The sequence below is a fragment of the Asterias rubens genome, chromosome 12 (genome assembly GCF_902459465.1).
Source record: "Asterias rubens chromosome 12, eAstRub1.3, whole genome shotgun sequence".
Taxonomy (NCBI): domain Eukaryota; kingdom Metazoa; phylum Echinodermata; class Asteroidea; order Forcipulatida; family Asteriidae; genus Asterias; species Asterias rubens.
The window spans coordinates 68062-88843 of record NC_047073.1 but is presented as its reverse complement, the minus strand read 5'-3'; the positions used below and the strand labels follow the sequence as shown (position 1 = coordinate 88843).

Here is a 20782-nt window from a genome sequence, read left to right as displayed (position 1 = left end):
CATAAAATCTTACTTGGTAACGAGCAATAAAGAGCTGGTGATAGTATAAAACATTTTGAGAAACGGCTCCCTCTGTAGTAACGTAGTTTTCGAGAAAGAAGTAACTTCTCACTAAAATATTTGAATTGAATATGAGACCTTGAGCTGAGGTCTCGAATCATATCTGAAAGCACAGAACTTTTGTGACAAGGGTGTTTTTTCTTCTATTTAAAGTTTCTCTTTTGCAACTTCGACGACCAATTGAGTCAAATTTTCACAGGTTTGTTATTGTCATGCATGTATGTTGAGATACACCAAGTGAGAATACTGGTCTTTTTCCATTACAAAAGGTGTCCAGTGCCTTTAAATATTACCTCTAACATGACCTTAAGTATTATAACTCTTGTTAAAATGTCAAAAAGACATAACCACTTTGAGTGCGCTTACCAACCTTTACATATGACGCAAGAAAAAGAGTTCCTCAGTGCCCTTTCCTCCCTTCTTGTGAATTTCACTAGAAGATCCTTGGAGGTGGCCTTTGCAATGTTGTTTATGCTCTCTTCAATTGTCTTGGATTTCTCCAAAAGGATGTCCATCATATCATTTTGCTCATCCATAGCGCAACTCAGGTCTTGCCTTAATATTTCTCTTGCAACGTCTCGCAAAGGTTTGTTATTGTTATGCATATGTTGAGTTACCCAAAGTGAGAAAACTGGTCACTTACAAAAGGTGTCCAGTGCCTTTAAAGATTGCCTCAAACAGTTAAGTTTCTTGTAAAAATGTAAAAATGTTGTGTCGCTCTCCACTATACTACTATGATGTTGGTGATAGCTTCTACTGCCTTGTCCAATCCAGACCCCTGGACACTGTCTCGTTCCCCTGTTTCTGATCTGCACTTGGGGCAGTGGCTGTTGGATGTTGTGTCGCTCATGTAGTGTCCACTATACTTCTCTGTGGCTATGATGTTGGTGATAGCTTCTACTGCCTTGTCCAATCCAGAAGCCTGGACACTGTCTCGTTCCCCTGTTTCTGATCTGCACTTCGGGCAGTGGCTGCTGGCTGTTGTGTCGCTCATGTAGTGTCCACTATACTTCTCTGGGGCTATGATGTTGGTGATAGCTTCTACTGCCTTGTCCAATCCAGACCCCTGGAAGCTGTCTCGTTCCCCTGTTTCTGATCTGCACTTGGGGCAGTGGCTGCTGGACGTTGTGTCGCTGATGTAGTTTCCACTATACTTCTCTGTGGCTATGATGTTGGTGATAGCTTCTACTGCCTTGTCCAATCCAGACCGCTGGAAGCTGTCTTGCTCCCCTGTTTCTGATCTGCACTTGGGGCAGTGGCTGCTGGACGTTGTGTCGCTCATGTAGTGTCCACTATACTTCTCTGTGGCTATGATGTTGGTGATAGCTTCTACTGCCTTGTCCAATCCAGACCGCTGGAAGCTGTCACGCTCCCCTGTTTCTGATCTGCACTTGGGGCAGTGGCTGCTGGACGTTGTGTCGCTCATGTAGTGTCCACTATACTTCTCTGTGGCTATAATGTTGGTGATAGCTTCTACTGCCTCGTCCAATCCAGAAGCCTGGACACTGTCTCTGCTCTGCACTTGGGACAGTGGCTGCTGGATGAATACCAGTGAACTAGGCATTCTTGGCACGCAAGGAGAAACTTGCAGCAAGTCACAAACATTGGCTTCTTCATTGGACCTGTGTGAAAGAACGTTGGGTTAGAAAATAGTTAGCAAAATAAAATTGAACATACTTGCTAACAAGGGGAAGGCACTGATGGCACAATGAAGATGGTACAGTATATCATTAGATGTGATGCTAAGTTGCTTTGATGCACAGTGCAGTGTGGACAGTGTTTAATAATAACAATATTACGTGTAGGACCACATTTATTGTACGCATTTCACCATTAAATGTTCAAAAGCGAATTACAAATATCTACATATACTAAACAAATCAGCACAAACGAGAAACACAGCAGAGAGTGAAAAACAACAATGATACACATACAATAACAAATCAGCCAAAAGCTTGTTTAAAATTAAAAGTATAGCCTTAGAAACCGAAAGAGACTGTATTAATTGAATGTCTGATGGTAAACCATTCCTAAAGTGTCGGTGCAGCTTGAGTAAATGACTGGTCCCCAGTGGTTTTGTGCATTTTACCTTTTGGGTAATCTAGGAGTTACCTGCTACAGTCCCTTGGCATGATGAGGTTGCATTTTGCATGATGGATTGTGCCAGAAGAATTTAAAACAATCTACTTATCATTTGGGGGTGATTCTCACAGGGATTTGACACTCCGGACCTTTCTTCATGTTGACCAAGTCGCTGAAATCTGAATTTCCTTGACAAACATCACAAGTTGATAGTAGTTGACAAAACACTTGGGTATTTTTGATGTTTACGATGGAGCTGAATTTATTAAACACTGCACTTGTGGGATCCACAGGAACACCACATACCACTACCTTCCATTTAAAATTCATGAAAACTGTTAAGCAAATCAAGATTTCCTCGGACCGATATATTTTCATGACATTCACCTGATCTTCATTGCTCTATGTTAAAAGACCGCTCTTTTTTGCCTCCTCTTCATAATCAGCCAAAGTTGGAACTTGTTAGCCAAAGTTGGAACTTGATAGGCAAAGTTGGAACTTGATAGCCAAAGTTGGAACTTGTTAGCCAAAGTTGGAACTTTTTCCTTGACAAGAGTTGCAATAATAATCTCCAAATGACACAGTTAAAGTATAACATGTTGCCTTGCTGTTATTTTGAGTCTTCATTTTCCATCGTAAAAAGCACTGTAAGACGCTTGCTAAATAGTAGTGCGCATGTGTTCTGTTTTCATTCGTTTGTTTACAGATTTCTTCCCTCCAATTATGTATGCTGGCTGGGAGCAGGCTGAACAGCAAAAGATATTGTACGCAAGGAGTTTATTGCCGACGTAAAACTTGGAAGCACAAGGGTGGCCATAACGTATTTCTAATGGGCCACTTCCAAGTGCTAATTGGTTATGAGAAGAGGCTGGGTGATGTGACTCCTTCTGTTTTCTTCCTCCAGGGTGTACCTAAGAGCTTCAAAGGGACAAGATGGGGGTCGTTTTGGACATTGCCATCTCTCCTTCAAACGCATTCCTTGTCTTTACTTTAAATCGATTGCATTTTGTCTTGAAAGTGGCCACATCAACTCATCCATTCAGCTGGTTGCCAGATGATTATGTTCTTTTGCCCCAGATCTCTGATTTGCCCGAAGATCTTGTATTCCCACTGTAAGATCGCTCAAGTTGTCACATCGGTTGGATTTGATTGGTCACTCTGCTCACTGTTGTATAGCCTCATACTAGGGTCAGGGCTGGAGGTAGATTTGAGAACTTGCACCATCTGTTGCAAAACTGCAAGGCCTTCATCGTCGCTCCCCTCTACTTTCTTACTACAAAGATACCTTCAGACTTGGGTGGAGGAGGGCATGGGTTGTCTTGCCCTCACCCTCAATTTCTGCTACAGCACATACCTTGAGCAAGTCCTCTCTCTTTGCAGATTGCAGTAAGGCATGTACTACGCTGTGGGTTTCAAGGGCAGTCATCTTGAACACTGGAAGGACAACTGGTTATAACAGGGGAATATGGTCTCTTCACATCAGGTCTCTCTCATTCCTGGTTTGTAGTCACAGGACAGGCCCACGTCGTCGGGTTTTAGCTGCAGACGCACCCGTCCTGGCAAGGTCGCCAAATGTAGACCCTGGGCCCAGGTGAAGGAGGCTACCGCTAGAGAGTCCTGAAAAAGGATGATGAACAGCCACTCGAAATCTATTTGTTTATCAACAAGACATTTAATGAAAACCACTTAGGTAAAAACAACCAGACTTCACTTGTCACTTAAAACAATTACTTACACCAACTATTCCACATAAACAGTCTCACTTTTGCTCATGTCTGGTAGAAAAACCACTGGTCCTGGGCTAATGTTCTTGTAAACAAATTCAAGTTGTGGAAACTTTTTACTTGTGGCTACTAGTACAAGGATCTCATACTTGAGAAAGAGACTTATGAAATAAATTGTTACTTGAGATTTGTTGAGACTCGCCAATAATAGACCCACTAGATAGACTCACTTAATATCTTAGCAAAAAATGTCTATTGTTATTGAACAAAAGAATTATGCGCTGTATGAACTGGCTGTATACTGGCAGCTGCCATGCACGCATAACTGCGTGCAATGTAGGAGTGCGCCAACCATTGGGTAGAGCTGAAATGATAATCTCAAATACATTAAAATGAAAGGAAATTGTGAATTCATTGGAAAGCATCTATGAAGTGAAAGCACCATGCATGTTTGATGTGGGCTATCAAGATCTGCTAAATGGTAAATTACACACTGTAAATGAAACTCGGTAAGTAATACAAAGAACAAACAGAACTTTTTTTTTCAAATACAGAGTCCTTATAAGTAATTTAGGATTTGTGGCCTTTTCCATTATTGCAATATTTATCAAGTAATTTAAAGGCACTGGACGTATTTGGTAATTGTCAAATACCGATCTTTTCACTTGGTTCTCAACATGCATAAAATCAAAAAACTGTGAAAATTTAAACTCAATTTGTTGACGAAGTTGCGAGAATAGTGGAAGAAAAAAACACCCTTGTCTTACAAGTAGTGTGCTTTCAGATGCCTTTAATTAGAGACCTCAGGTAAGGTATGAAATTCAAATGTTTTAAGAAGCGATTACTTCTTTCTAAAATACTACATTACTTCAGGGGGAGCTGTTTCTCACAATGTTTTGTACTATCAACAGCTCTCCATTTCATTTCATTTTCATGTATTTGCTCCATTGCTTGTTACCAAGTAAGTCTTTTACTTAGCAAGTTTATTATTTATTTATTTTGTATTGTTTTTTGTTGTGTTCCTTTATTTGAAGCCTTTCAAACACCCATCATAAGGTACAGTCAAATAAAGTCGATTTGAGGAAAATGTCAACAAATTGAACCAAGGAATGATATTACAAAGATGATTTAAATGTGTGATTACGAGTGCGAATAAGTAAATGGGTGTGCGTGAATTGTGTCTTAAATAGCTGCGAAAAAAATCTACTATTATTGAAATATTGATATAAGTTTATATACTGTTTGATTTTTATCGAATTTAAATTATTTCTGTAATGGTTTGTATATATCTATTTGTAAACACAAAAGACAAACTGAGCCAGAAAAAAAAAGCCTACTGGAGCATCTTGAAATAAACTTAATATTGATTAAACATTTCTTAAAATACTGTGCAACTTTAAAGGCACTGGACAACTTTGGTAATTGTCAAAGACCAGTCTTGTCACTTGGTGTATCTCAACATATGCACACAAAAACAAACCTGTTAAAACTTGGTCTCAATTGGTTTTGAAGTTGCAAGGCATAATGGAAGAAAAAACACCCTTGTCTCATAAGTTGTGTGCTTTGAAATGCCTTGAATTCGAGATCTCAGCTGAGGTTCCTTATTCAATTCAAATATTTAATTGAGAATTTAATTCTTTCTCAAAAACTACGTTACTTCAGAGGGAGCCATTTCTTACAATGTTTTATACTATCAACCTCTCCCCATTACTCGTAACCAAGTAAGGTTTTATGCTTATAATTATTTTAATTTTAGATGTCATTGATCATGGTTGTGTTACAGCTTGAATGGCTGAGTTGTTCATATCATTATATTTGTGTCACAGCACCATTGACTACAATAAGTAGTGATTATTAGCAAATTGAAAGTTGATTTAATTGCTGGAGCAACATTCAGAAATGGCGAGGTCAATTTGCAAATCTAAAATTGGATGGGTTTTATTAAGTGTATAGGCAGTAAGAGATTGAAATGAGCATTACTTGAAGCAGTATGCATCATCAGTATAGCTTTCTATAGAAGACATAGGCAGTACAAGATTGAAATGAGTATTACTTGAAGCAGTATGCATCATCAGTATAGCTTTCTATAGAAGACATAGGCAGTACAAGATTGAAATGAGTATTACTTGAAGCAGTATGCATCATCAGTATAGCTTTCTATTGAAGACATAGGCAGTACAAGATTGAAATGAGTATTACTTGAAGCAGTATGCATCATCAGTATAGCTTTCTATAGAAGACATAGGCAGTACAAGATTGAAATGAGTATTACTTGAAGCAGTATGCATCATCAGTATAGCTTTCTATAGAAGACATAGGCAGTACAAGATTGAAATGAGTATTACTTGAAGCAGTATGCATCATCAGTATAGCTTTCTATAGAAGACATAGGCAGTACAAGATTGAAATGAGTATTACTTGAAGCAGTATGCATCATCAGTATAGCTTTCTATAGAAGACATAGGCAGTACAAGATTGAAATGAGTATTACTTGAAGCAGTATGCATCATCAGTATAGCTTTCTATAGAAGACATAGGCAGTACAAGATTGAAATGAGTATTACTTGAAGCAGTATGCATCATCAGTATAGCTTTCTATAGAAGACATAGGCAGTACAAGATTGAAATGAGTATTACTTGAAGCAGTATGCATCATCAGTATAGCTTTCTATAGAAGACATAGGCAGTACAAGATTGAAATGAGTATTACTTGAAGCAGTATGCATCATCAGTATAGCTTTCTATAGAAGACATAGGCAGTACAAGATTGAAATGAGTATTACTTGAAGCAGTATGCATCATCAGTATAGCTTTCTATAGAAGACATAGGCAGTACAAGATTGAAATGAGTATTACTTGAAGCAGTATGCATCATCAGTATAGCTTTCTATACAAGACATCGGAGCATACTTATCCAAACGTCCAGTTGAAACCAACGGTTCTTTTCAGAACAACCCGACTCATTCAGAGATTATCATTTACCAAAAATATTTACCAACTTGAGATGAATATGATATTAGGAACCTTACACTCTAAACCATTCTCCAACTAACATTAAATTAGATGACAATGGATATTAACTCTAGTGGTTCATTTAATTACAATTATAAGGTCATCAGTTTATTGGGGCTAAGTAGACTGTCGCCAAAAACACATAGTCTTTCATTGTACAGCATTTAACTCCAACCTTGGGACCATTTTATTCAGTGTTCTTTTATATCTTAAAATGTGCTGTAGATTATTGTGGTTATTTATATTGTGTGATTTTGTGTTTTGAAACGAAGAAATATGTCGTGTTCAATATAAATATTTGCTTTTTGTGAAGTGTATCAAACGGATGAATAATCGTCAAGGTCGTTTGTCGAAAGGTTTCACATTTTATAATTTAAAACAATAAATCCGTCCACTTTTGAAAGAATTAACAAACTCAAGTGTGTTTTTTCTTTTGTGTAAAGTTGTTGTATTTGCGAATAAAAAAACACAAATCCAAACTAACATTACAATATTATAGAAATAAGGGCATATTATATATATGTCCCTACCGAAAGGCCACAGAGAGTAGAATACACAATGCTTTGTGTGCTTTGGGCATTTCCTCTCATTTAATTTACAGAGTTGCACGTCTTTAAATATTTATTTTTAATATTCTCCGCAACTTCGTTTTCTTATTTGGGCAATGAAAACAAATCTCTATACAATATGCAATTACGAAGAAGATTTATATGAAGATGGAATTAAACTTCAAACCAAGCGAGGAAATGATTTCAGAACGGATGGACCCATTTGTTTTTGTTTAATTCCACCTTTATTCAGCCTTGGGGCAGTTCTGAGGCGTTCTGGGGATCTTTAGGTTTTTATTTGCTGTTTTCTCGACGTTGAAAAAATGGAAATATATCTCTTTTGGATTGATGTACTGTGATGTGTTATTCTTAAAAAAATAACAACGGTTTGCAACCTAGTCGAAAACTTGGCTGTGAAATAAATTGCTACTTGAGATTTGTTGAGACTCGCCAATAATAGACCTTCTAGATAGACTCACTTAATATCTTAGCAAAAAATGTCTATTGTTATTGAACAAAAGAATTATGCGCTGTATGAACTGGCTGTATACTGGCAGCTGCCATGCACGCATAACTGCGTGCAATGTAGGAGTGCGCCAACCATTGGCTCGAGCTGAAATGATAATCTCAAATACATTAAAATGAAAGGAAATTGTGAAATTCATTGGAAAGCATCTATGAAGTGAAAGCACCATGCATGTTTGATGTGGGCTATCAAGATCTGCTAAATGGTAAATTACTCGGACTGTGTCCTCACACTGTAAATGAAACACGGAAGGAAATACTATAAAACAGACAAAGGAAATGAGTTAGCTCTGGCAACCACCATGAAAGTTAGCTATGATGGGTCGGTTTATGTACTGTGTTTTTAGCCGTGTGTTTATCCTATGTAATTTGCGGCCATTTTTTATATAATTTTACCTTGAGGGTTTCTTATTCACTCTGTTGCCAACGTTACCGAGTGAAGGTATACGCGTGACTAGCTTGCATTAGTATTTGTGAAAGCAAATGGAGCTTATATTTATGATAGTGGCCGTCCAAACCGTTGTTATGACCTTTTTAACCAAAGGACTGTATTCGATATCATCAGGAATAATTTGCGTGGACAGGTAGTGTTGTTTTAATGCAGATTCTACCCCCATGGGTTTGACTATCCTTGAGGCTATGACATGTTCGTTATTGGAGACGTGTTTTGACGGTACCGGTATAACGCTGCACTCAGCTTGCGCATAACCAAACCTTCATATGAGTTAATCAATTTAGAGATCATTTAAAGTAATACTAACAGTCTACCCATGTGCGAGTGCCTGTGTCTTGCTCTTTTTGATGTCATCATAGCTGAATTAATAGAGTGAAATATTTTTTGCTTTGGATTCCATCACCATGGTGCAGCAGAATGAGGCATTTTAGATTAGTTGATGTTGACAAGCTGCCAGATCTAACACTCCAGAGCACCCATCAATAACCGAACCGTGCGCATGTTACGTTTTCTTGACGGCTAAATTTGTAGCCCGCGGCACGTGGTTAACATATAGTGAAGTGTGAGATGTGGTGAGATGTGCATGAATTGGGAGTACTGCCGATCGGTATCTTCAGCTATTTTCTTGGGGAGTCTTCTTCTTGCAGCGAGAGACAGAAAGGAAACAGTGGAAGGAAGAATGAGCAGAGAGGAGAGCTAACTGTAAGCTGCTTGACTGTAATTGCAAGGTTGTTTTGACTGAAATTTATTTACTCGATGGATCCAGCAACACGAAGCGAAGGCTTTCATTACGGTCAACAGAAGTCAACCGTGAGACGAGAGCTCAGACAAATCATTGTGAGTATTATGCTGTCTTTTATTACATCGAGGGAACATCCATTAAACGTCTCTATTTTGTTCTAAAAACATTGTTTACATTGTTGGAGAAAAAATTACGAAAACTTGCACTATTTGTTCTGTTGTTATTTTGTACAAATTGTGGAATAATATTTTTATGAAACCATAACTCGAAATGTGTAAACTGCTTAATACTTTGATCAATCAACATTACTGGAGTATTTTTTTTTACAAAAGTAATTGATTTATTAAAAATATAAGCAGAAACACAAAATTGTAAGAAATTATTGAAGATAATTTAGTAGTGTTCAGTTCCTTTAATGTTGTGCAATTTAGGCTTATTCAAGACAGCAGAAGGAAAGGTCAATAGAAACACTTACTCCTCGTATCTTGATCAGATGTTCTGGGTCGTCCTAGTTGAAATACAACTCGTCTCTCTGTTCTCATGCCAATAATGCCAGGTACAAACTTAAAGGCTCTGAACACTTTTCGTAATTACTCAAAATAATATCGATGGTACAAAACATTGTGAGAAACGGCTCACCTCGTAGTTTTTGAGAAAGAAGTTATTTCTCACTAAAATATTTGAAGGAATAAGTCAATCATCTGAAAGCACAAAACTTGTGCGACAAGGTTGTTTTTTCTTCCATTGTTCTCTCGCAACTTCAACTACCAATTGAGTTCAGAAGGACAGAACACTGACGAGGATAACCTGTTATAAATAGTTCCTTCTCCGCAGATAATAAATAAATAAAATCTATGAAATATTTACCAACAATACTACAATGGAAATCTTAAAATAACGCTCTAATTGTTTCCATAGCTGGATAGTAATTGATATTTCCTCCTTTTGGAAGTCGTAGACGTCACTCCATTCGAACCTCTAGTTTAGACATCCCAACCATATTTTATTTATTCCATTCAGATTTAAACAGAAGTTTATAAAAAAAAACCTGAAATGTAACATTTAAGAATACAGACAAGGGAACGGGTTGGAGAAAGTCTCCTTCCGTGACTCCGCAAGACGGAAGTAAAACCGGAAGAGACAGGAGACAATAAACGAAGTTTAGGTAAAAAGGCAATAAAAGAAAGGGTGAAGGGGTGAAACGCTGGTACAATTTTTTTGAAGCCATTATAAGCCATCAATTTGAAGGAATTTGTATTTGGCTTTCTAATGCAAAATGACTATTTGTTTATTCCTGGGTATTTTCCCTGGACAAGGTTTATTACGAACCATTATGTTGTAGACAGTCGTTTGGTTATTGATAGCATTTGGAGTTAGTGACTCTTTGCATCTCATTGACTGTATCGTATTGTCACAACCATTCACCCACCCCTCCCTTTGCCATTAGAGCAAAATGCCGAGCTGAGGAGTCTTGTACATTTAAAGGCATGGACACTGTTGGTAATTACTCAAAATAATCATGCGCATTCAAACTTACTTAGCAACGAGCAATGGCGACCTGTTCGTAGTATAAAACAGTGAAAATGGCTCCCTCTAAAGTAATGTGGTTTTTGGGAAAGAAGTTATTTCTCACTAAAATACTTGAATTTAATGTTGAGACACATCAAGTGAAAATACTGGTCTTTGACAATTACCAAAGGTGTCGTGATCCTGTGCCTTTACATGATCTGGTCAAGACAGTCTAGACCCCATTGTTTGCCAATATCAGCTACCGAATAGTTTGTGCAACACTAAACAATAATTATTGTACAACTGTTCAATACTTTAAGCTATAATATTATAATGTTCTTGTTGATAACATTGTAAGCAAATATTTGTGTCTCTCAATCGAAATGGGACATATCATTTTCATAGCTTCTACGTTTGCATTTTCAGCGGTTGCAGTTGATAAAAACAAAGAAAACAATGAAAACTTTACTCTATAATTTTGCCAGAATTTCAAATTCGGCTAAAACCATATAGAAATGCAACTCCCATATTATTTATTTCCCGAAGTGCTGACAATGCTCGTAATTTAAAAGCCAAAAGGAAATTGCACAAAACCTGATGGAAAATGTGAAAAGCATGTTTACAGACGTGTAATATTGTTGCACAAACAACTTAGCATTTGAATTATTCCACAGTTCATAAAGGTAAACCCTGCTACATTTATGATGAATTCGTTATAAAGACTCGTCGCCCATAGTTTCAGGCGTCTCAAAACATTATTTATTTTAAGCGTACTTTCTATATATGGCATTTGCTCGCAGATTATCGATGTTTCATGGGATTTTAATAAAGAGTGGATGGAATGCCAAGCTTCAACTGCGCAGGAAGAGGAGATAAAATTAGATCCTTTTAATTTTCCCAAGCTAACATGAACTTCTGCCCATTCCGTTTCCTAATTAACTTGAGTTTCATGTTATTGATTTCTGTGCCTTCTCTCTTGCGGTTTTATAGGAAGATTTGGACAAACAAGATCGAGCATTACTGAGGGTTTCTACAGAGCTTCTGGACACCATAGCAGCATTAAAAGAGGTGCATGAATTACCTGATGTGAAGCAAGATCAAATAAGACTGATGCAAGAAACACCGGGGACCGCTGGGAATGGTCCGAGCCAAGCAGGCAACGTGACCGGAGACTTACCCGTAGCTACGGCATGGATGTGTACGTTAGAGAAGGGCAACTAAAAGGGCAATGTGATGTAGGCCTGGATCGAGCAATATTAGTCTCTGCACCAGTGGCGTTAACTAAAGGGCACAAATAAATTCAATTAGTTGGGTTTATTTTAGATCCATTGGTCCACCCAAAATATTGCTGAACTAGATTTGTTTAGTTTGTACACACTTGTTATTAGAAATGTTCTTTTGATCGAGAGCAGGTTAGAAAGTATGCAAATTTAGATCGGAGATAAGCCCTCATTAAACACCATTAAAGGTACTGGGCACTATTGGTAATTACTCAAAATAATTGTGAGCAAAAAAAACCCAAAAAACAAAAACGTACTCGGTAACGAGTAATTGAGAGCTATTGATAGTATAGAACATTGTGAGAAACGGCTCCCTCTTTTCGAGAAAGAAGTAATTTCTCACTAAAACAGTTAAGAGAAGAGACCTCAGCTGAGGTCTCGAATTCAAGGTATCTGTAAGCACACAACCTGTGCAACAAGGGTGTTTTTTTTCTTCCATTATTCTCTCGAAACTTCGACGACCAACTGAGTCCAAATTTTCACAGGTCTGTTATATGCATATGTTGAGATACACAAAGTAAGAAGAATTACCAAAGATGTCCAGTGTCTTTAACAGACGGCGGCAATTATATGTAAATAACATCCCTATAAAGAGCTCTAGAAAAGTGGCATATAAGAGGGTACTTTCCTCATTCATAATCCCAACGAGGACGGCTATGGGGCTGAATATTAATAGCAATGAAAACATACTCGACCTCGTATACGAATTCATAACGAGCAATAACAAGAAATGCAAGGACAATGTTTGTAGGCCATTTAGTAATTTTTTAAAATCTCTAATTATTTTTTCCATCGGAGTCTGGCAAGCGCCCCCCCCCCCCTCCCACACACACGCAATAAAAGACTGGAAAAGTAGAATTATTATGAGTTTGTGAGTATTGAGAGTTTTCAATAAAATGCTTAATCGAGGTGTGACTAAGGAATAATTACGAACAATAATTTAATAAAAATGAGTGAAATCGTTAGTTTCTATCAGCAACCTACAGTTACTGAGATGTCCAGGAGCCACCCCAACGGTTGTTTTCATCGTACTGCATCTCTTTGGAACTCCTTGCCTGGTGCATGTTTCCCTCCTTCCTACAATCTCGACTGAAGAATATGAATTCCTACCTTCAGTTTCCCTGAATTTCTTTCACTTTCAAAAATATTGTTCTTCTTGTAGCCCCTATATACCAAGAGTGGCTTTTATAGCCTTGTTTGGGGTTAACTTGCATACACAGATTGTATACATACAAAAAACGTTCTATGAGATCCAATATTAATAACGGCACTCTACTTGATCTTTTTTCGATGAGGTTTCGTGACTACTGACTGATAAGACGACCAATCGAAGCCTCTTGCTTTTCTAGACCGTGCTGCATGGAAATAGAATATGTTTTGGCACTCGCGCTGAATATAATGAGCTGTTATTGCTTCTAGCTAGGACAGTACACTTTAAAGCTGAACAAATTTGATAAAAAAGGTGTTGAAGGGAATCTTATTTTTGACAGCAGTCATTTGTTGCTAATAATGCAAAAATGTCCCCTCCCCCATTCCCCCCAAAATTTAGACCATTTTATACACTGTTTTTAAAAACAGTCCCTTCTCTGTAGTATCGGGCAGCTTCTTTATAGACCTCTAACGCGCTGCATCCATCTTGGTCATGTTCCTTGTATCAAATAACAGTAATTGATTCTAATATTCATTGTACAGAAAGGAACCAGACCATTTCTCCTCCAAGCCTCGGTCTGGTTACATTGGTTTGAAGGGGGAGAACATCAAGAAGGCCGCACCATGATAGAGGTGTATTCTCTGCTATATAGGGTGGAAGCTTCTGCAGGCCATTACTATGCTTGCTTGACTTGTACCATGTCCTTTTGGTTTGTTTAAAGCAGTTTGCAACAGCTAATCCTATCTCTGTGACTTCATAGTTACATCAAAAGCATATCTCAGAAAACAATAAACATTTGCAAGGTTCTTTTTCTAAAGAAAATCTATAGGGGTGAACAATAAATTTGTTGTCAATGTTTTTAAAATGTACTTTATTTATTTTGTAAGAAATATGTTTTGGTTCATCACCTTTAAGAAACTGCATGACCATCGTCAACAAAGAGATCAAGTGCTTTCTGTTCCTAAACACTAGATGCCGTACTCGCCATCCGGTAACCGTACACGGAGTAGTACCATGATGAGGCCGAGATGGTTTAGCAATGGATCAAGTTGTGTTTAAGACTACAGTATAGTTGAAGGATAATGTAGTTATACCGCAGGTTGGAAACTAACGCAATTGTGTGGATAGACTGAGGGACGGATCTAATAGGCCTACAGCAATGGAGGTAGGAGTTCGATCGTACGGAGCTGAAAGAGTGCAAGTCTACCCAGGCAAATAACGAGAACAGTACCTCAAGACGACTGATCAAAAAGGTGTTGACTTTCAGAACATAATATGTTCACTCCCAAGTTGTTGACTTACTGAAGATAAGATGTTGACTTACTGAACATAAGATGTTGACTTACTAAACATAATATGTTGACTCAATGAGCCTAAGATGTTGTGTTACTAAACATAAGATGTTGACCCAATAAACCTAAGATCTTGACTCAATGAACCTAAGATGTTGACTTAATGAGCCTAAGATGTTGTCTTACTAAACATAAGATGTTGACTCAATGAACCTTAAATGTTGGCTTACTGAACATAATAATGTTGACTAAATGAACCTAAGATGTTGTCTTACTGAATATAAGATATTAACTTACTGAACCTAAGATGTTGACTTAAATGCAGTGGACACTATTGGTAATTGCTCAAAGTATTGATTACCATAAAACCTTTCTTGGAAAGGAGTAATGGGTAGAGGTTGATGGTATAAAACATTGTGAGAAACGGCTCCCTCTGAAGTAATGTAGTTTTCGAGAAAGTAATTTTTCCCCAATTTGTTTCTGAGACCTCAGATTTAGAATTTGAGGTCTCGAAATCAAGCATCTAAAAGCACACAACTTCGTGTGACAAGTTTGTTTTCTTTCATTATTAATTATCTCACAACTTCGACGACCGATTGAGCTCAAATTTTCACAGGTTTGTTATTGTATGCATATGTTGAAATACACCAGCTGTGAGGGTTAGTCTTTGACAAATACCAATAGTGTCCAGTGTCTTTAACGTGATAATTTGTCTCCCGGCCAGGACGACTTTACACTAATTATGTTACGCCTAAGTCACCATCTTATTCAGAAGCCCGTGATGATGAGTTGCGTCATGGTTACGTCATGGTCGTCATGGTGCTTAAGTTATCTCGTTATTTAGATAAAAGTAGCTCTCTTGGATCTCCGTGATCATCTGCAGTAAAACCAATATTGTACTCGATCTGTCTTCGATCTCCCATCACCTACACCATTATTGTACTCGATCTGTCTTCGATCTCCCATCACCTACACCATTATTGCGTTAGTTTCCAACCGGCGGTATAAGTACTTTATCCTTCAACTATACTGCGTTTCGAACAGGTTAACCAAGTTACCAGTAAAGGTTAATGTTGCAGATATTCAACCTGCCCAGTTCATTTTGTGATAACCCAAAATGTCTTAGACGCAACAGGATTCAATACTAGGCCAAGACCCTGAGAGCATGCACTGGTTCCTTAAAGGCACTGGACACTATCGGTAACTCAAAACAACTGTTCGCATCGAAACTTACTTGGTAACAAGCAATGGAGCTTTGTGAGAAACGGCTCCCTCTGAAGTGAAATGTTTTCTGAGAAAGAGGTAATTTCTCACTCAAATAATAAAAGACTTCGTGCCTGAAGCTTGTTATTAGGCGTTTGAGCTGAAAGCACACAAATGTGTGCAATAAGTGTTTTTTCTTCCATTATTGATGACCAATTCAGTCAAAATTTCCACTGGTTTGTTATGCATAATTATGTTTGGATACACCATGTGAGAATACTGGTTTTTGTTTACACTTAGGCCTTTGTGTCCAGTGCCCTTACGGTTAACAACCGTGCTAGTGCGATTATTCCGTCTACCCTCTCTCCCAACCTTGTGAAATGATTGGGGACAAAATAACCCAAAGGCTCCCCCTGTACAAATCCAATAAGACAGTAGACTAAATTTTGCGTATGTTTGAGCATCCTACCTCCATGGGTTGAGCAAGGCTCCATGAGGTGTTGTTTCTATCCCATTCTTTTGATGATTCTGTAGAGTCAAGGGAAGATGCGCTTATAATTTCCCCCATTGCTAGAGGGCACGGCGCAAGAAAACAAAAACGTAGGCCTATAGGCCCCGGACGCGTGCTGCGCGCAACGCACGTCGGCAACAGTGCGGTTAAAAGAAAGAAGAAGAAGAAGAAGAAGTTAGGATGCTTTTCGCTTTCGAATTAACCTGGACAACTGGTTGACGCCATTGGTAATTACTCAACATAATTATTAGCATAAAAACGTGCTTGGTAAAGAGCAATGGGGAGAGGTTGATAGTATAAAACACCGTGAGAAACTGCTCCCCGGCTGAAGTAAGGTAGATTTTGAGAAAGAAGTACTTTCTCACTAAAAATACTATTGTTTGAATTGAATAAGAGACCCCATCTAGAATTCAAGCATCTGAAAACACACAACTTATGCGACAAGGGTTGGTTGATTTTCACAGTTTTTTTTTATTAATTTGACGACGCATATGTTGAGATGCACCACACTGTGAGGACTAATATTTGACATTTACCAAAGGTGTCAATGTCTTGATCTTGTAATGCAAGTACATGGCTCTCTTCTGCAGAATCCAAAGTTTATCAACTTTGAGAAATAATTATTTCTCGCTCTCATTATTGCAAACATTGTTACAAGTCAGATATCTAAATTTGTCGATCCACTGATTTCTTAGGCATTGATTTTGTTGTACTTTCGTGACCATATAAATAACTTAAAATAATGGCAAAATCAAACTTGAAGAAACTCCTGGCTAAAAAAAAGAAAGAAAGTGTGTAACACTGGGCTACCACCAACAACTGAGTCCATTAATATCGAACAGCGCCCTCTGTTGATTAAATACACCCCCCCCCACACACGACAAGGAGACAGTCCGTGAAAAGGGAAACACGGCCTAGTAGAAGCAATCAGGGGATTCAAGGATCGGAGACGGTGACCCCAAAATAGCTGCAAGTTACTCCATGGATACATTGAGGTTTGTGGGGGAAAAGAGACGGTAAGAATAGCTCCTGATGCATAGTTATGTTTGCATGTTTTCCTTTAGTAAAAACCATGTATCCACATGCCCACTCGATCTAGTGTCACTGTCACTGTGTCAGTGTCAGTGGTGTGGTCAGTGACATACATGATACAGTGCCTACACAGTACACACAGTGCACTGGCAGTGCTTGTGTTTACAAAGACACTGGACACTAGTATTGGTAATTGTCAAAGACCAGTCTTCTCATTTTGTGTATCTCAACATATGCATACAAAGTAACAAACCTGGGAAAATTTGAGCTCAATTGGTCGTTGAAGTTGCGAGATAATATAATTAAAAAGAAAAAAACAACCTTGTCACACGAAGTTGTCAGTTGTGTGCTTTCTCAGATGCTTGATAAAATTTGAGGTCTCAAAATCAAATTCGTGAAAAAATACTTCTTTCTCGAAACCTACGTTACTTCAGAGGGAGGTGTTTCTCACAGTGTTTTTTTAGCCACCAACAGCTCTCCATTACTCGTTACCAAGTTGGATTTTATGCTATAATTATTTTGAGTAATTACCATAGTGTCCACTGCCTCTAAGGAGGCATGTGTTTTTTAGGGATAGCCTCACATCACATACGCAGGAGCGGAGGGACCCCTATCCTCTAGTAATTGTTGCTATTTTGTTGTGTCTGTTTGAAATGTATAATGACTAATGTGACATGAGTATTATACTATTATCTCAGGCAGAGTCAGACTATTATCATGATTATTGCTGCAGCATAAACTTGACATCTAAACTGGACCCCTCAATCTCATCAATGTGAGTGTGACTCAAGAGCTAAAAAAGGAAGTGAAGGCACTGTTTGTGTGGAATCTACTAAACCATGGATAGCACACCAGGTATGTTGTAATACTTAGACCCAGTTACTGCTGGGTACATGTAGGCCTACTCCTTTTTCAAAATTTGTCATAATCGGCTAAGTAATGTAGTACGACAGATAATGACAACATTTGAAAAAGGAGCACAGCGCCCCAAAGGACCAGTGCCTCTGGGTCTAGTTGTTACTGCAATTCTTGCACCTGCTAATGAACCTTCATGTATGAAAGACCTCTTGGCTCTTGCGCTGAGGTCAAATATGGCTACTGGATGAACTGCCAATGTAGCATTCAAATACGTGTGTGGTGCTCAACAGGTCTCATTGATGCATCGTTTCTTGTACTTGTTGTATGTGCACTGCACAGTAAACACACAGGAAATTTGATTCCTGAATTGGCGCAACCAATTTGTTTTAAATGCCTATGACAATGGACCTATTGTTGCATTTAACCACCAAGCAAGCTCACTGAAGTATACTTTGTTGTATGAATGCTTAAATCTTTCATTTTTTGTCTCTGACAATTTGATATAATTTCCAGAGCAATGGCGTGTAGGAGATAAATGTATGGCACCTTATTCAGAAGACTCTATGTACTACAGAGCATCCATTCAGTCGATCCACACTAACCAGCGCGGCAATATCTTAGCAACTGTTCAATTCAGCGGCTTTGCAGAGGATGAGAATGAACAAGTAAATGTGAGATGTTTGAAGAAGCGTCCAGCTCGACTTAAGAGAGATGGCAACGGTAAATACATTTTTTTTTTTTACATTAGTTTTGGTATATCGCTGTTGGACCCGCTGCCGAAACAGGATTCAAACTACCTCTAGCTGTCGGGCAATCTCAGTTATAGTCTAGTTGGTAAGACACTGCTCTAGAATTGCAAGGGCCATGGGTTCGTATCTCACCCACAATACCTGTGGTATTTTTTTCACAGTTCTTGTGAAAGTACTGAGTATACAGTGCTAACATCGTTGTATGGCTAAAAACCAGGGTTTATGTTTTTACATTCAGTTACAATGTTGTCAGTCATTAAGTTGGATGTTCTGACGCACATATTTTGTTTAGAGTTGAAAACTGTTTTGAGAATAGTCAGTATCTGTGTTTATCAGGGTTATTGATTGTTTCTTTTATTACTTTATTTTCAACTCACAGGGACTGGAACATCTTCATCAGTACAAGACAAGAGTCCATTACAATATGTAAATGAAGACGATCGATTAAGGTAAATCACTTTATCTTGAGACTCGGTTAATTAATAAGGGCTTTTCCTTCTTTACTTAAAAATAATTAGGTTTTGTGAGGCAGTTGCAGGTTGATGCAGCAGCAAAAAGATGTGATCTGTTGAAGGTGAAAGTAACCTTTAATCCATTGCTCTTTTTAAAGTTTCTCGATCTGCCTGCCTGTTTCATATCAATTTGAGACTGTCCATTTAAACTAAACTAACCTTTAATCCATTGCTCTTTTTAAAGTTTCTCGATCTGCCTGCCTGTTTCATATCAATTTGAGACTGTCCATTTATATATTTTTTTTCACTGTTGTGGTCATTTATAATTTGCTTTAGCATTTTTAATCTGTTTATCTTAAATTCGCCAGCATTCTTACGTGCTTAAATTTTTAATAATTGTCTTTGGGCGTTTGTAATTTTTTAAAGCATTTTTGATCTGTTTTTGTTCAATTGGTCTGTATATTTTCTTAACTTGCTTAATATTTTTAACCTCTGTAAAAGCTGTGTATTATTATTAATGATCAGGGCCAATTTCATAGGGCTGCTTGAGCAGAAAACAGTGCTTTAAATGTTCCTGCGTAGCAAAAAATGGCAGGATACCAATCACAAATTGTACATCAGAACAGCTTTTGGGCTGCAGGTAACCATATTATTCTGGTAAGCATAATTTTGTTTTGCTTCTAGAAAGCTAATTTTGTGCTTATTACAAGCAGCTCTATGAGATTTGGCCCAGCATGAAATGTCTTTTTGCTACAACGCCCTTGGAATTGTCTCCCTCATCAAATTTGTTCGAGGGAGTCCCTCGAAACATTTCAAAACTTTTCTGTTCAACGATTGATTGCTTACGAAAAAACGTTTCCCCATTACTAGTGCCATTGATTATTTGCTTTATTATAGTTTTGTGTAAAGCGCTGTGGTAGAAATGCCTGCTATTATTGCAATACTTAGTTTATGAGTTATTTTTTTCCTTACTACATGTATCTATTTTACATTTTAGGGCTAAATATGCTTAAGAAAAACTGTTTTCCCATTATTAGTAGTGCCATTATTTATTTGCTTTATTATAGTTTCATGTAAAGCGCTGTGGTAGAAATGCCTGCTAGTATTACAATACTTAATTTTTGAGTTATTCTTTTCTTTATCATCTATTTTATATTTTAGGGCTAAATATGCAGACTTGTTTGCCAGTGACTTAGATGATTCACCTTTCACCAAGAGGAGTAAACCAAGAGAACCATCCTTCTCCCCGCCTCCCTTCGTTCTATCCTCATCAGCAAGTAATGTCTCAAGGAGCACCAAGAAAAGGAAAACTCCAGTAGCAGTAGGCGGCAGAGTCAAGGAAGGTGTTGAACCATCTAAAAGGTATTTAGGTAATTCCACGTAAAATCACCCCCCTCCCCAACATCCCCAAACAAAAATGGGATTTTAAACCCCCACCATCTTCAAATTTACTCAAGTTTGGAGGAAGGGGTGACTTTGGCTCAACAAGCTGAATTTTTAAATTTGAGCTCCATCCGATATACGGTTTTCTTGCTATGGCACGTCCTTTCTCAGCGATTGAGGTTAGATCAGTGCCACCGCCAATATTCAAACAACCAT

General features: G+C 38.0%; 2 protein-coding genes across 7 annotated transcripts in view; both read left to right on the top strand.

Moving 5' to 3' along the window:
• Nucleotides 1–8292: 8292 nt before the first annotated feature.
• On the top strand, nucleotides 8293–11981 carry LOC117297421. Its single transcript, XM_033780458.1, has 2 exons — nucleotides 8293–9242; nucleotides 11647–11981. Exons 1-2 carry the CDS (start codon nucleotides 9162–9164, stop codon nucleotides 11875–11877), a joined length of 312 nt encoding a protein of 103 aa, XP_033636349.1. The 5' UTR covers nucleotides 8293–9161; the 3' UTR covers nucleotides 11878–11981.
• Nucleotides 11982–16977: 4996 nt separating this feature from the next.
• LOC117297420 (DNA excision repair protein ERCC-6-like 2) overlaps nucleotides 16978–20782 on the top strand; it is a 37218-nt gene continuing 33413 nt past the window's right edge. For 4 of the 6 annotated variants that reach the window (XM_033780457.1, XM_033780455.1, XM_033780456.1 and 1 more), the window contains exons 1-5: nucleotides 16978–17108; nucleotides 17823–17979; nucleotides 18496–18702; nucleotides 19111–19180; nucleotides 20345–20545. In XM_033780457.1, the coding sequence (XP_033636348.1) occupies nucleotides 17964–17979; nucleotides 18496–18702; nucleotides 19111–19180; nucleotides 20345–20545 (494 nt within the window). In that variant the 5' untranslated portion in view covers nucleotides 16978–17108; nucleotides 17823–17963. The remainder of the gene's footprint in view (nucleotides 17109–17822; nucleotides 17980–18495; nucleotides 18703–19110; nucleotides 19181–20344; nucleotides 20546–20782) is intronic. The other 2 variants (XM_033780454.1, XM_033780453.1) reach the window with 2 other exon arrangements.

Coding starts and splice junctions, on each gene's coding strand:
- LOC117297421 (XM_033780458.1), top strand. CDS start 9,162: ATGGATCCAGCAACACGAAGCGAAGGCTTTCATTACGGTCAACAGAAG. Junction 9,243..11,646: donor GAGAGCTCAGACAAATCATT/GTGAGTATTATG, acceptor GCGGTTTTATAG/GAAGATTTGGACAAACAAGA.